Here is a 16,434-nt window from a genome sequence, read left to right as displayed (position 1 = left end):
GTCATCGTCCCTACATTCCAACTAGCATACCTCATTCTTACTTCACGAACTCGCGTCTTACGTCGCACCCGTTCCTGATGTGACAACCCTAACCCATTTCCCACAGGTGCCGGGTGCTGCACCTGCGCGTCGCCTACAGGGTACGCCCTAGTCCTATCATTCTCATCATATGCCCTCGTATTCATAGCTGTGAAGGTTTTGGCAAAGTTTTACGACCGGCCGCCTGCCTGACGTCAACCCTCCTTGGGAATGCTTTTGTTGGTAGATTGCCCGCTACCAATCGGGTAAGTCGCTGGATGTTTGCGCTTAAAATCCCCCTGTCGCCTTTTACGACACCCCTGGGAAGATAAGGGGGCGGAACTATTCTTAGCCGGATCCGCACGGATCCACTCTGCTAAAACTGTGTCTCTGATCATCAATATTCCCTACATGGGTAATAAAAAATCAATAAATGAAGTCGTCGTGGCCTAAGCGATAAGACGTCCGGTGCATTCGTGTTGAGCGATGCACCGGTGTTCGAATCCCGCAGGGGGGTACAACTAATGAAATACGTACTTAACAAATATTCACGATTGACTTCCACGGTGAAGGAATAATCTTGTAATAAAAATCAAACCCGCAAAATTATGATTTGCGTAATTACTGGTGGTAGGACCTCTCGTTAGTCCGCGCGGGTAGGTACCACCGCCCTGCCTATTTTTGCCGTGAAGCAGTAATGCGTTTCGGTTTGAAGCGTGGGGCAACCGTTGTAACTATACTTGAGATCTTTAGAACTTATATCTCAAGGTGGGTGGTGCATTTACGTCGTAGATGTCAATGGGCTTCAGTAACCACTTAATACCAGGTGGGCTGTGAGCTCGTCCACCCATCTAAGCAATAAAAAAAGGCTATTTCTATTTATTTCTGCCTAAGAAATAAGGTTTTAGTCTTTGAAATTTAAATATTTGATTGCATCAGCTACGTTCCGTTTGTCAGCTCAAGAAGATAACACTAAAGCAATTTGTGGACATATTAATTTTTGGCGGGAACGCGAGAAGGAGGAGGAAGTAGTGTGAATTATTTTATTTTACAAATTTAGTGTTTCTTCAGGTTTAAACGCGTATTAATGCGGTTTATTTAGCATTTAGCAACTGCGAAAGTGTACAAATAGGGAGATGTGGATAAATGAAACAAATTCTCTGGACGTCCCTTTTCGGCTTGCTCCAATAAGTCCACCAAAATCTCAGTAAAATTCCACCGTTTTACTAGGACGTTACTTAATTAATATCATTATCTAATTGAAGTTTTTTATAAACTCGGTCGAAAATTTTAATAAGCTGATCATCGTTCTCGTCGAATGCGACGAAGAGTATGAAGTGTAACTCAACCCACAGACACAATCCACTGAGTTTCTCGCCGTATCTTCTCAATGAGTTGCGATTCCGATTCGGTGGTATTTTCAGCAAAGCACTACTGCTCTTGCTAGGGCCGGTGTTAACAAACTTTTCTAGGTCGAGCCCGCAAACTCGCTCACTCACCCAGTGTAGCCAGAACAACCCCCGAGGCTACAGGTAATATGGTATGAAAAGGAAGGAAAACAAATTTGCTAACAATAATGGCAACGTAAGACCCGAATCTAAGGAAATTTTTCATTTATTTTCATAGATAATAATGAAGTGTTTCGTTCTTTAAATGCACAACAATGGTATGTTATGAACAGTATTGTACACAATGTTGGTAAAATGAAATAAAATTGCTGGTCAATATTTTGGGATTCTTCCATAACGAAAATCCACTGAATCAGATACTGTTGCATTACCATAATTTTGATGACAGGTCATTTCGTTTCATCTCATGGAATACCTACTTTGGTGTTTTAAATGAACTCATTTAATTTCCGCTCATTACTTCCATTATTAATTTTATTTCATTTCAGTTTCCATACAATCGACTTGGTTTCACCTTTATTGCAAATGATTTGACTGTGTAAGCTGGATTTCCTTTGCCAGTTCAATGCACGAATTAAAAACAAAAGTCAAATGTCAGTATCAGTGTCAAGAAAACGTGAAATTTTCTGAATGAAGTAGCGTGCTGTTATTGTTATTTTTTTAAAGTTCTAATTTCTGATAAGTGTACCAACATACCAAGTTATTCTTTAATGAATTTAAAAAATACTACTTTAGTTGCATAAAATATAAAAATACAAAATGGCTCGTGGAAAGGATAAAAAAAAGTAAGTATGGTTATGTATAAACGTTATTTTCTAATGCTAACCACTGTAAATACGAATTTTAGCATGGTGATTTTATTTCAATTAGTTCAAACAATTATTTGTAATGTAAAAAAATTAAAATTTTTAGACGCAAGTTAGAAAAGAAACAAGAGGGAGATGATGTACCTAAGAAAATCCCTCACACGTTGGAAACTCTTCGTGAAAAAGATGAGACGATGCTCGTTAATGCTGACACCGAGGAACAAGAGGAGGTAAAAATGCAGAACCTTATTATAAGGATCTTTCCAAGTACTATAAAATCTTTACTATACACATGTGACTACAAACATACAAGTATAAAAGATTGTTGTGTTTAGATTGATATGATGATAATGTACAGCATTATAACATGTTAATAAACAATCCTAATAATTGAGATTTAATATTTCCACCTATTTACACAGTAAATTTCACAGGTTCGACAACTTATTTATATACAGCCGTTGTAACTATACTTGAAACCTTAGAACTTATATCTCAAGGTGGGTGGCGTATTTACGTTGAGGATGTCTATGGGCTCCAGTAACCACTTAACACCAGGTGGGCTGTGAGCTTGTCCACCCAACTAAGCAATAACAAAAAAAAAAACAATCTTTGTCTTTAGTGAAGTGTAAATATGCTTTTGTAGAAAAAGGAAGATTTTATTCTTTAATGCTTAAATGCAATACATAACCACATTGTATTTCCTATTTCAGGCACAAAAAGATATGGAACTTGATGAACTTTCAACATACTACGAGAATTCGTATGAGCCAAAAGTGTTGATCACATACTCTGACAATCCACACAGTAAAACAAGAATATTCGGAAGAGAACTCACTAGGATTATACCTAATTCTTTATCGAGATACAGACAGAGGTATTTTTTAATGCATTTATACAGCCTATCATTGTTAGTGTGTCCATTAAATGAGATAACCAATTTCAAGAAACATTATTTTAATATCCACTAGTAAGAGCTATATTCTACACTGAGTATTGTATATATCTAACATTACTCACACACCATTTGTCGTTTTTAACGATAAATACATCCTTGTGCCTACTGTAAAAGTTTCAACTCAGCTTAAGATGTATGAAGATAATGATTACAAATATGAAAAAAAAACATATTTGATTAGTCAAAAGCACAATTATGGCGAAACTTGGCTGAGCCATGTCTAGTTTTGAACATTTGGGCTAATGATGATCATGATGAGTCAAATGATGATTTTTCTATGGCTGATCCCTCTTAATTATGATATATTATTTGGTTGTCTTCAAATTCATGATGTTATGTGATTTAACTAAAACATGAATATAAAACAACTTATAACAAACCTAATATAAATCTATGGTGAATACCTTTTATAAACTGCCATATTTACTATATTTTACATTAAACATGTTCTATGTTACATTCTCTTAAAAATATATTGAAAAAATTTTTAATTTGTTGACAGGTCATCAGTGAAACGTATAGTACAATCAGCAATCAGAGAAGACGTCACAGATGTGATTATAATTAATGAGAACCAACGGCAGCCTAATGGTTTTCTTCTCATCCATTTGCCTGCAGGTCCCACTGCGCACTTCCGTCTTTCTAGCTGTAAGATCACACCAGAACTAGGAAAGGACCATAAAGAAATTACCATACACAGACCAGAGGTAGATAAATAACTGTTTATCTTACTGGGCATCAAACAGTTGAATGTTGAAATTTTTGCATACATCACTAAGGGCTGAAGAATTCACTTTAACAACTATATAATGGAAGTTAATATATTACATCAGTGCAGGGTTTAGCAGTAAAGTTGAAAATACTTTCTTGATTATTTTTAATAATATTGCATCTAGTGTGGTTACTTGTAATAATTATGTTTACATCAAAAATCAACTTGAAACATGAGATCCAAGTTTAAATTAATGTAATGGCTCTACCATTCTTTAAAAAGAAAATATTCAATTTTTAGCTTCAGAAACAGGCTAGATGTTGATTATTATGTATTAATATTGCTTAGTGCACAATATTGAATGAATGCAATTTTCCTGTAATTGTTTTATATATCTGTTATAATTTTTTGTGTCCTAATTAATCAAATCTTGAGTACTAACTATAATTTTCTCATGACTTATGGATCTTTATAAATGTTATTCTGGCATAAACATTTTTAGGTCGTACTCAACAACTTCAGTACAAGATTGGGTCTGACCGTGGGTCGCATGCTAGGTGCGCTCTTTCACTATGAGCCACAATTCCGAGGCCGGAGAGCTGTTACCTTTCATAACCAACGAGACTATATATTCTTCAGGCATCATCGGTGAGTATATTAATAAACTAGCGGTCCCGAGATCAGAAAGTAACTGCCTTTTGAATGTACTGGCCATAAATACTGTTACAAACAAAAAAAAATCTATGGCAAATAACATTACTTTTACAGTGTTTTACAGTTTAATACATAAATATAAAACAATTGAATGTATAAAAAGCTTATTCGAAGTGGTCTCCATTGGCTGCAATACAGTCCTTTAAACGTTGAGGCCAGTTATCAATAGAAGCACGCACTCTTTCCATGGGAAAATTTTTCACTGCCAATCGTACAGATTGTTTTAGGGACTCCAAATTATCATGGCGTTTAGAGCAAGCCGTACTCTCTAAAACTGACCATAAATCATAATCCAGCGGATTAAGATCGGGACTAGACGACGGCCAGTCTTCAGCTCTGATGAAGTCCGAAACGTTCGTTTCCAACCAAGACTGCGTAGACCGAGCTTTATGACCTGGCGCCGAGTCTTGCTGGAAGGACCATTCTTGATTATTGAACATGGTGTTGTTAAGGGGCTTCACTATCTTCTGAAGAATGGTATCTTGATACACTTGTGCCGATGTTTTGATACCTTTTTCACAAACGTATGGCTCAGTCACTCCTTCATAGCTAATACCCCATCAAACCATCACTGAAGTCGGATAGTGCCCACGTTGCACTCTGTCGACTAATTGGGAAGCTTCCTTAGAGCTTTGAGCATAAATACGGTCATTTTGCTTGTTAATATCATCATAATCATTAAAATGTTGCTCAATTGTAAAAAAATTCTCATCCGTAAACAATTTTTTTCTATGACCTCCCTTTGCGTACCGCTTCAGTAGTTGTTTCGATTTTACCACCCTATTCTCTTTTAACTTATCAGTTAAGAAATGACCAGTAGGTACGTCTCTTATAGGCTGCAAGTCCTAAGTAATCTTTTAAAATACGCGACATTTTAATATCGCAAAATATTGTACAATGTATTGGCGCCAAAATGAGAAAACACAATGAGCAATCATATAAAAATGACAGATTCCAAACTCAAATATAATATTTTGTTTATTTTTAATTGTAACAGTATTTATGGCCAGACTAAGTATATAATATATGTATTTGATTCTCACCACATTCAATACAATATGAACGCTTCAAGACACTTTACTGCACTCCCTTCTCTATAAGCGTGGGAAATTATGAAATTATGAAGTCGTCGTGGCTTAAAGGATAAGACGTCCGGTGTATTCGTATGTAGCGATGCACCGGTGTTCGAATCCCGCAAGCGGGTACCAATTTTTTTAATGAAATACGTACTCTACAATTGTCACGATTGACTTCCACGGTGAAGGAATAACATCGTGTAATAAAAATCAAACCCGCAAAATTATAATTTGCGTAATCACTGGTGGTAGGACCTCTTGGGAGTCCGCACGGCGCCTACTGAGACCTTAGAACTTATATCTCGAGGTGGGTGGCGCGTTTACGTTGTAGATGTCTATGGGCTCCAGTAACCACTTAACACCAGGTGGGCTGTGAGCTCGCCCACCCATCTTAGCAATAAAAAAAAAAAAATTCATACACCTCCGTCCGCGCAATTTTCGTAAAAGGGTTACAAAGTTTTTGCTTCACGTATTAATATATAGAAAACAAAATGTGCATTTTTTCTTATTGCTTAGATTGGTGGACGAGATCACAGTAGGTATTTACCTACCTAACTACCAACACTAGAGATGGTTACATGAATCTTTTTTATATTTTAACAGTCAATTGTGTTCTATAAGCGACGAATAATTACCGCATATTCGATCATATAAAAATTGTCTCTTAAAGTTCGATGTTGTCTAGTTTCCTTTCGTTTGCATTTCGCCCTTAAATAATTCGATAAAACTAGTACTAAATGTAATATAGTGAATACTTAAAAATATGTTATCCACAAAATCTTGGTAAAAAGCTATGCATTGTGTACCTATGTATTTGTTTATTCCAGGTATGAATTTACAAAAGACGGAAAACGCGCCAAGTTGTGCGAACTAGGACCTCGGTTTACTTTGAAGCTGATCTCGCTCCAGCAAGGGACATTCGACTCGAAGCGTGGAGATTACGAATGGATCATCGCCGGCAGGAGACACCAAATGGAAACATCTAGAAGGAAATTCTTTTTATAGTTGCAATTTCTGTGTTGAGTAATAAATTATTTTCTAAATTGATCTGGTTGTTTTTATGCTGTAAATAGAACTTACTGTATTGACCCGTCAAAGGAATAACAACGCTCTACATCAAACAGCCCCAGTTGCTGTTGGCAGTAGGGATTAATTTGTTAGGAAATATTACAAAGACTCGTTTTTGCAGAAAATGATCAGCATTTCTTGATAGACGCTTTAAATACTCTCTATATTTCGCAAGGGGATGTCTCGACCACCTTTTTTCTCGTTTTTGTTTGTTTGAGAGATTACTGGTGACCCGGAGGCCTTTTCAGTTTTACCAGGGCAGGTAGGCGAGCAAGGGCTCAGTCAGGAGGGGTGGGTTTTGCTAATAGCTACCCGAGCCCCTCCAAAGGAGACCCAACAACTCAAAAGTAGCTGCTTCGCGAATGAATCTACTACCGGATCGGAATCGCGACTCTGAGAAACTCAGCGGGTTGATGTTTAGGTTAGGCTGCTCTCTTTTCAGAGTTCGACGAGTACGGTTATCTTGGTCCCTACTTCTAGTGTTAGAGCCAAAGGTGTCTAATGCAAAGTTTATTGGATCTGATGGATCCGTAAGGACGTGTCTAGGGCGTCGACGATGACTGGCTCCTCCGTGATCAGGATTTGGGGAGTGGTCAGCGGCAGTAACGATAAGACGATTATCATGATGCATAGGTAAGCCTTATCGTTTTATCTCGTACTGAAACGTCAGCCGTATAATAACAATTCTTAAAGCAAATATTGAAAATTTCAAGGATCGCTTGTTACTCAAGTCTTAAAATACTAAATCAATTCAGCGGAATCACTTTAATTTAAACACTTTCAATTTGTCAGAGCATGTGAAGCATAACGGTTGATTAATAAATACAGTAGAAGCTCCATAATCACGCTTCCTTCATCGACGGATAGAAAAAAATGCGATCCTATATTCATGGATTTCATCGGTACACATTGATGAAAGGGATTGTAATCTATAGGTAGGTTGGTATCGAACTGAATATCCTTTGTAAATGCGCTTTTCCGGCATTCTTACGAAACATATACCCCGCGAATAAAGAGCTTTTACTGTACCTAACTACATTATTTGCAGGAGATTAAAAACAAATATTATTGCACTAGGTTACTGCAAACCCCCCGCGACCAGGTATCCGTAAATGGATTCCCCAGCGTTAAAAAAAAGGTTACTGCAAAATTTCGTTTGACTTTTTCGGTACCTACCTACTTTTAATAATGTCAATAAATAATGTCAAATACTAGAAAACTGGTATCTACGTTAGCTCATATCTTACTGCCAAACAAGCCAAAAGAAATCCACGATTGCATAAGAACCACATTTAAGAAGAAAACCAGGTTACAATTTAAGGCGCACAGAAGTTAAGCCAGAAGAATTCTTTCTCAGGCTTAATCCTATAGTTGTATATAATAAGTAGCTGTACCCGTCAGCTTCGCTGGGCATTTAAAATTAACATTATTCTCACCCCCACAAAGATTCTCATTATTAACGCCCCCGCAACAGGTGTAGGGAGTCCAACACTCATATGAATATTAGCCTATCCATTAAGTAGGTACATGTATTTTCTACATGGATACAAAGTTTCAAGTCAATCGGATGCATGTTTCGGTAGTTATAACGGAAAATCCGTAACAACTACTGTAGATTTATATATTAGTATTTTTAGATTTAGATCAACATTTATATTAGAAATCTTTTTTCTATGGTAATTTCATTTCCCTTCAAATTACAACTTTTCATTTTATATTCAGTATTAGTTTTAAATACAAAACGAATCGAATATGTACTAAAGCATTTTTATCATACTAAATGTGTGCTATGTAAGCTTTCCCTTACGCTGGCTTACGCAATCAATCAAATTGGAGTAATATCACCTATGCAAAAGATCATGACGTGACGATTAAAGTACATACAAGCGGGTTATATAAAAAAAAAGGAAATATTGAAATAATAACTTTATTTTTGTATGTAAAAATAAATCTAATAGCTTCTATTACGTAGTACTTTCAACAGCCTTTCTGAAACAAGAAACATTACATTTATAATATTAATCATGCGTTTGGACGGCATCCTGGATGGTTTAGATCCACAAATCAGCCCGGCAGATGGCGCTGCAGTCTGTATTTAAGTTATTTATGTATACTGGAACTAAACGGTAGACTTGAATGAATTTTTGCAAGACGTCTGTCGGGTCCGCTAGTAATAAAGATAGCATGTTGTGGTTGTTATAACCGATTTGGCCATGGCAACAACGCATCGGCAGTTTTGTTTCCACGTCGATGTGCGCCTCGCTGACGGGACGCGCTGCATTAGCGATGCGCGCCCACGGAGTCAGTGAGACGACCTTTAGGCGTCAACTTACGTGCTGACATTCAAAGGTTTTTTTAAATTTACTTTTTACGCTGTTTTGGGCTGTTATATGCGATTTGAGACATGTGGATACATTCAATTACTTAGTAGCAGAAATATTATAATTTCCAAGATCAAGATTTAGGCCAAAATTAAAGAACCTTACCTTTCTCAAGATTAATCTACAGAGCACGACATAATGTTGTTCTGCAAAAGAAAATATATTAAGTGAGTTGTTCTGCTAATTTAGTTTTGTTTGCATTTAGAATATTGAGATCAGACGCTAATGGTTGGTCAACATGGTTGATATTGGGTTCGCTCTGTTGAGGGAGACCTGAAGTGGTCGGTCATCATTTCAAATATATAAAAAAATACTATATTTACTTCAATACATGTTATATATATGAACAGTATTTTCATTGTAACATTGATGATGTTTTACAGCTTTTGTAACAATTTAATATAGATTGGACATTTTTTATTTATTTATAGCAATAAGTTAATGTATAATAGATCAAACGGTTTCATCTTTGATTGGTTCTTTAAAAGCGCTTCTATATAGTCATGATTTTGACATACGTGATAAAAATTAATTTCCATTAGAATCCATATTATACATACCTTGGTCTAAAATATTCTGAGACCAGTTAAGAAGTAGCAGACAGGTTTTTCTGTAATGTAAAAAATATTATTGTACTACTATATGCATTATATTCTCAATTTATATTGTTTTTATTTTATTGAGGATCAGACGCTAATGGTTGGTCAACATGGTTGATATTGGGTTCTCTCTGTTGAGGGAGACCTGAAGTGGTCGGTTCATCATGTCCAAAGTTGAATAATCTTATAAGACTGTAGTCTGAAGTTACTGCTGGGTTTTTACAGCTTTATCATCTTCACAGTATTACAAGCACACAAATGGGTTCAGGAAAAGTTAATAGTACAATTTGCTACTAAAGGTAACCATTCAAAAAATACTGTAACTGGATAGGCATCATAGTAACCAAAAGAAATATACTAAATCTAAATTAATGTCAAATAGTTACTCACTTATCTCGAAGTGCAATTTTTGTCGTTTTATTCACTTTTCCTGAAACAAATTACAAATAAATAAATAATTTGTTATTTGTGAAGTTTAATTTTATAAGATGTGAACTTATGATCAGACGCTAATGTTTTGGTCAACATGATTGATATTGGGTTCACTCTGTTGAGGGAGACCTGAAGTGGTCGGTCATCATTTCAAGACACGAGCGGATGAAGGGGTTAAATACAATTTTTAAGATTTTTGAGTTTTGAATGAAGGTATTAATGTGCCTATAAACCATATTAGACCTTAAAGCTGCACATTTAAAGGCTATTACAAGGAAATTGCACATGATGAAGGAGTTATGTATGAAGATTAAATTACAAGTAACAAGTTTGTTGCAAGTTTTCTCAAAATTAACAAATTGTATCATATCCCCTTTATCCACTCATGTCTTCAATTATTACTAGATTATTTCTAGTATGCATAATTCTCAATTCTTACCTTAATGCTGCAATGTTGTTATTGTCCCTTGTTAAACTGTGTCTTATCTATAACAGAAAAAAAAAAATCTCAATTATGAATTAATTTTAAATATCACAATATCATTTTTGACTTTGTTATAATAATCAGTGAAGATAGTTATGTTAACAGCATTATAACATCAGATGTCCCTATCTGTAATCATCATTTAAAATTGCTATTTGAGAATTATATTATTTCAAAGTACTATTATTACAGCTAGCAAGTACATTATAAGGGAGAATTTATACAAAGGGATATATTTCAAAATACACAAAGGCTTTATAAAGTATATTTTGCATTCATAAGCAATTAATCTATAAAATATGCTTACTAGCTTTTGTGTATTATTATTACAACATTATTACTTAATTTACTGAATCTTTGGTAAATGTTGATGTTTTAAATTTTGAAGTTTCCGATAAATTGTTTTGTATTATTTATTATGTTGTACAAAAATTTCAAACTTACTTGTAAAAAGATATCCTTTTGTTTTGAAAACATAAAAAAAATTGATGACGATGATCTACCTGAAACAGAGGGATAACAGACAATTTTTGTTTGCTCTCAACATCCTATATTATAGAAATATATTATAAAAGTCAGTGCGGATAGTTATGTTAACATCATTATCAAATATACAGATGTCCCTATCTGAAATCATCATTTTAGATATGAAATAATCTTAACAAAAGTTACAATGAGAAAGTCGAATCAAAAACATTATTATTAACCTTGCAATAATAAATCACAACTTTATGATGCAACAAATAGCATCAAACTAGCGAATATAAAATTTTGTAAGTTTGGATTAAGAGAACTGAACATATTTCTAAGGTATTGAAGATATTGAATATCTTGAATGGATTAAATCTATATTGAATGGTACGACATTTAATTATATAGGAAATTACCCTCATTATATCAACTAAGATAGTCAGTACTGGAAACAGATAACTGGTCACCAATAAAAAAGGAGTTTAGGCATTCGTTAGCTTCAAGATTATCTATTATGTAAAATATGGTTAGCTGTTAGTTTATTTTTATTCTGAAGTAAAGTTGCCTTCAAACTTCATGGATACCTAATACCTTCATACCTAATAGGTATTCATTGAATACCACAAATATTATTCATTACTATTATTAGTAATAAGTTAAAAAACAAAATTACAAGTGTGGTACGTAAATATTATTATAACTCACCATGTGTTGCTTGCTTGCTCAGTGTTTTAAGTGTCCCTTTTCTTTACTGACATCTGTTAACAAAAAAAACGCATGAAAATTACTATTCATGTTATCATTTTATAAATTACTTTACTTGTGTTTTAATATCAGATAGGAGCGAAAGACAATAATAGCTATACATCATAGTACTCAGATGAACTATGAAATCATCATAAATTAGTTTTTGAATTTAATTCTCTCAAACAGTTTTAATAACTGATTTAGTTAACTCAATCTTGAATAGTAATTACTATTATTTGAAACTTCAAAACTAAGATAAACAACATAAATTGTACTTAGATGAATAATTCAGGTCAAATATTATCTGTTACTTACTTTATTGTGTCCCAGGGCCACAGCGATTCAGTTGTAACCTGGTTATAAGTTATTGTCAATTAATATATTTATCAATTGGTTATAAAAATAGTTGTTTGGCAATGATCAATCAGATAGGAGCGAAAGACAATACAGTAATACATCATAGCATTCAGATGAACTATGAAATCATCATTTAGAGAAAATAGCATAAAATTTTATGTTGATCATAGTTTTTTTTTTTGCAAGCCTCAAGTAATGAGCACAGGCAATGAGTAGTGATCTACAAACAGTGTTTGGTATTGTATGTATTTGGTTTGGTATTGACCTTCTTGGTTGGAAGGTCTATTTACACATTCTTGTAACATTTTAGTATAGACAAATATGACATTCTCACAAGTTGCTTGATCTAATACAATACTTTACAATTTTACAAGAAAACGAGTTGCTTACTTATCATAGTCCGTGTTTATTCAAATAAATAATCTGCAACCAAAGAAAAAGATATGTTAAACTAAATGTAATCAATAATTCAAGGTATAATTTGCTTATTATTTTTAATCAGATTGCCTTAAAAGCATAGTTTCCATCCGACCTCATAGCAAGCCACCCTATGCTAAAATTTTGAAGAAAAAAAAAACATTAAATTACAAATTTCCATTACCATAATTAGAATTAATTAAATTGAAATGCCAATTAGAGCCCTATTCTAAAATATAGCCAGCTACGAGTCAACCAGAGGTTTTCAGATGCACTGCGATAACATCATATGCTACATTAGTTGAATCAAGTTAAAAGGAGTATATTTATAGTGTAAAATATTTGTAACTTACCATTTCAATAAATCATTCAATGGAATTGCAAGTTGTTTCAGTCTGTAAAAAGAGTAATAATGGTTAAAGCATTTAACAAACTCAATACTGTAATGGAATTGATGTAACTATTCAGATAGAGCTAATAATACATGCAAATCATTATTTAATCAATGGTTAGCATTTTTCATCATTTAATATTTGATGATTAGAATTAACAGGTGGAATAGATGGCAAAAGATGTTTAGTGGTCACCATAACACAAAATAGATGAAATATAATACAATGTTAATGACACTGTCCACCTAAATAAGACTTTGGCATGAATTCTTAACCAATTGAAATATTTAATTCTTCCTTACAAAGGTAGCCTGGTGATGTCTATAAGCAATTGTAAGCCTTCATGGCTCTGAAATTCAACTTCATTTGTAATTATGTTTGAGTTTAATTCTTGAGAAAAGCTTTGAGTTTTGAGAAAATAAATGAGAAGTCGATCTTACCATTTGAAGGTTTTTTATATTTTCCTTGTACAAATATTCGCGGTACATCTATGCCTTCTTTAAAATTTACAGTCCTGCGCTGCACGTACGTGTTCGTGAGGATCATGAAACCAGCATTAGTGAAAAGTTTGAGTAGTTCTTCTTCCGTAAAATAATAGCTCCTGTAACCAAATTATTTATTACTATTGATCTAAAATGATATAACTAAGTTCATATTTTAAGTTTAATAATCGTAAGACATTGTAAAGGGGATAAAATGTCCAGATTGATTACCTAGTTCCGTCTTGTCTCATGTAGAAATTGTCAGCAATTTTATGTCCAGGTTTAAAGCGTAACTGGGCCATGTCATACCTCCCATAATCTCTAAAGAGCAATACGCCCCCGGGTTTTAAAGCACGGTAAGACAGCGCCGCCACGTGGGCCCAAGCAGCCGGCTGGATTGCAGATAACACAAAAATCAAACTCGCGATGTCTATTGAATTCTCCTGGATGTTTTCGAATAAATCTTCTGTGGTTAAGTCAGCACAGAAAGCCTTCATGCGGTTTTGGTCGTACAAACTGTTACGTTTGACAAATTCTACTGCACGCGGTGAAAAATCACACGCGTAAAAGAAGAAGTTTGTAAAGCCTTCTTCGATTAGCGGGAATACCATATTACCGACCCCGCAACCAAGCTCTAAGTAAACTATTTGCTGTTCAGGATCGAAGTTAATCAGTTCTTGAAACTCACGTGTAGTCCAATGCCGGTCCCGGAAGAATTTTGTTTCGTTTCTTTTGTAAAATAAATCCCAATGGCGTTTAGCATCTTTTTCCAATCTAGTCGCTTTGGTTTCGGGTACAAGACGTGTATTTTGATTTTGTAAGAGCTTTATTTCTTCTTGTGACAGTTCTTTCAGCCTGTGAACGAATGTGTCACTGCTGCTTGTTTCTTCAACATGCGCAGGGATATCGGTTTCCATCTTGATACGGTTTTTAATATATGTAACTTTATCGAGATTGTGCAATTAAATGAATTAAAAGTTTTAAAATACAGAGCTTATTTTTAACATTAATGGACAGGCTTGGTTACGACATGCACTATTGGAATCTTATTACAACTGAAAGAAAAGAAATTAAATCCAAAACCCATAGACTATTTTTTTTAAGAGATTTTATGACCTGGTAACTAAGACCTTTAAGTCATGTCTTATTTTACTTTATATTCTTAATTTTATGAAAAATGATAATATGGAGTGAAATGAAATGAAGATGATTAATTTGAGACATTAATCAACTGGGATGAAATTTAATGAAATGAGATGATATGGGATGAAATATAATCGCAGTAAAATGGTGGTCATTTACTGAGATTTTTTCAGTGGACTTTTTGGAGGAACCCGAGAAGTTACGTCCAGTAGCTTTGTTTCATTTTCCCACATTTGTGCACTTTCACAGATATTAAACATTTAATAAACCACCGTTATTACACATTTAAACCTGAAGAAACACTAAATAGACAAAATAAAACAAATCACACAACTTCACTGCTCGCGTTCCCGCCAAAAAGTCCCAATACATGTTAAAACCCATAGATAAAATTAAGAGCATAGATTACCTAATTTATTAAGCGCCTTATTCACGATCCATCTTGCTGTACGTCCCGCCAAGGCCATGCACGATGCACGATGCAAAAGGATCATGAATAGGCTTGACGTACGTCGATAATTATTATTAATTGCGGCCTTGAGCTGACGTACAGCCGTGATGGATCGTGAATAAAGCGCTAAATGCATCGTGCATCGTGCATGGTCTTGGCGGGACGTACAGCAAGATGGATCGTGAATAAGGCACTTTATTATAGTACTTCTTTATCTTTATTTTTTGGCTCCGGCATGGTTTGTGCATTAGGCAGCGTCAAGTAATAAGATTTTTTTAGTTCGCCATTTTAATTATTTACAGTATATGAATAATAGTGGCGGATAAAAGGCGATTGCATGCAGCAGAGATGCGAATGTTGCGATGGATGTGTGGAGTAAGGAGAATGGATAGAATACGGAATGAATATGTTAGAGGAAGTCGGAAAGTGGCACCTGTGACAGAGAAGCTGAGGAGTGCGCGTTTGGGATGGTATGGACATGTGATGAGTCGAAATGAAAATGAGGCTGGTGGAGGAGAGTGTTAACTTTGAATGTGGAAGGATACAGAGGAAGAGGTAGACCTAAGAAGAAATGGATAGATTGTGTGAAAGACGATATGGGTAAGAGAGGAGTGAGCGAAGAAATGGTATATGATAGAAGAGTATGGAAGAAGAAAACATGTTGCGCCGACCCCAGGTGACTGGGTGAAGGGCAGGATAATGATGAATGATGACAGTATATGAATAATAAAAAACGAAGGAAGCCCAAATTAATCAACTGAGATGAAATTAAATGAATGAGATGAGATGATATGGGATGAAATAAAATCTCAGTAAAATAGTGGTTATTTACTGAGACTTTTTCTGTGGACTTTTTAGAGGATCCCGAGAAGCTACGTCCAGTGACTTTGTTTCATTTTCGCACATTTGTGCACTTTCATAAATATTAAACAGTTCATAAACCACCGTTATTACATATTTAAACCTGAAGAAACACTAAATGGACAAAATAAAACAATACACACATCACCGCTCTTCGCGTTCTCGCCAAAAAGTCCCTATCAGATTAGTCACGTAAACGTAAACACAACTGCACAATACTGCTGAAGAATAATCGATGTTTCAAATTGTTGATTTCATGTTGGACATGACGATTTTTTTATATTTTTGCAACAATTTTTTCTTAGTTCTTTATCGTAATATGGAAATCGAGCTTCTATAATTTTATTTCATTTTTTAATTGCCACTTCTCCTAACGTATTTATTTGCTAATAAAAAAATGTTAGGTTGTTTGGAAATACATAGTCCAGTAATTAGAAACATATATGTTTTAATTTA

General features: G+C 34.6%; 2 protein-coding genes and 2 non-coding genes across 10 annotated transcripts; 1 reads left to right on the top strand and 3 right to left on the bottom strand.

Moving 5' to 3' along the window:
* Positions 1 to 1,775: 1,775 nt before the first annotated feature.
* Positions 1,776 to 6,740, top strand: LOC114242555 (putative ribosome production factor 1). Its single transcript, XM_028173741.2, has 6 exons — positions 1,776 to 2,212; positions 2,340 to 2,463; positions 2,947 to 3,110; positions 3,694 to 3,898; positions 4,406 to 4,551; positions 6,521 to 6,740. Exons 1-6 carry the CDS (start codon positions 2,187 to 2,189, stop codon positions 6,696 to 6,698), a joined length of 843 nt encoding a protein of 280 aa, XP_028029542.1. The 5' UTR covers positions 1,776 to 2,186; the 3' UTR covers positions 6,699 to 6,740.
* Positions 6,741 to 8,672: 1,932 nt separating this feature from the next.
* Positions 8,673 to 15,033, bottom strand: LOC114242554 (tRNA N(3)-cytidine methyltransferase METTL6). 7 transcript variants are annotated; one of them, XM_089733113.1, is made up of 13 exons: positions 14,212 to 15,033; positions 13,755 to 13,915; positions 13,482 to 13,642; positions 13,003 to 13,044; positions 12,623 to 12,655; positions 12,191 to 12,228; positions 11,834 to 11,886; positions 11,102 to 11,160; positions 10,613 to 10,659; positions 10,132 to 10,171; positions 9,703 to 9,752; positions 9,248 to 9,288; positions 8,673 to 8,750 (listed from the first exon to the last, which is right to left on the bottom strand). In XM_089733113.1, exons 1-4 carry the CDS (start codon positions 14,284 to 14,286, stop codon positions 13,040 to 13,042), a joined length of 402 nt encoding a protein of 133 aa, XP_089589239.1. In that variant the 5' UTR covers positions 14,287 to 15,033; the 3' UTR covers positions 8,673 to 8,750; positions 9,248 to 9,288; positions 9,703 to 9,752; positions 10,132 to 10,171; positions 10,613 to 10,659; positions 11,102 to 11,160; positions 11,834 to 11,886; positions 12,191 to 12,228; positions 12,623 to 12,655; positions 13,003 to 13,039. The 7 variants fall into 7 exon arrangements, with proteins under 7 accessions (XP_089589239.1, XP_089589240.1, XP_089589234.1 ...); XM_089733114.1 differs by having other exon boundaries at positions 8,673 to 8,746; XM_089733108.1 differs by having other exon boundaries at positions 13,755 to 14,589.
* LOC114242692 (small nucleolar RNA snR60/Z15/Z230/Z193/J17) lies at positions 11,954 to 12,037 on the bottom strand. The gene has a single exon (XR_003624660.1). It is a non-coding gene; the product is annotated as a small nucleolar RNA snR60/Z15/Z230/Z193/J17 (small nucleolar RNA).
* On the bottom strand, positions 12,292 to 12,374 carry LOC114242687 (small nucleolar RNA snR60/Z15/Z230/Z193/J17). The gene has a single exon (XR_003624655.1). It is a non-coding gene; the product is annotated as a small nucleolar RNA snR60/Z15/Z230/Z193/J17 (small nucleolar RNA).
* Positions 15,034 to 16,434: the final 1,401 nt, after the last annotated feature.

This window comes from Bombyx mandarina, chromosome 15 (assembly GCF_030267445.1).
Source record: "Bombyx mandarina strain Sakado chromosome 15, ASM3026744v2".
Lineage (NCBI taxonomy): Eukaryota > Metazoa > Arthropoda > Insecta > Lepidoptera > Bombycidae > Bombyx > Bombyx mandarina.
Note: the sequence above shows the minus strand (reverse complement) of the source record. Positions and strands in the feature narration are given on the sequence as shown.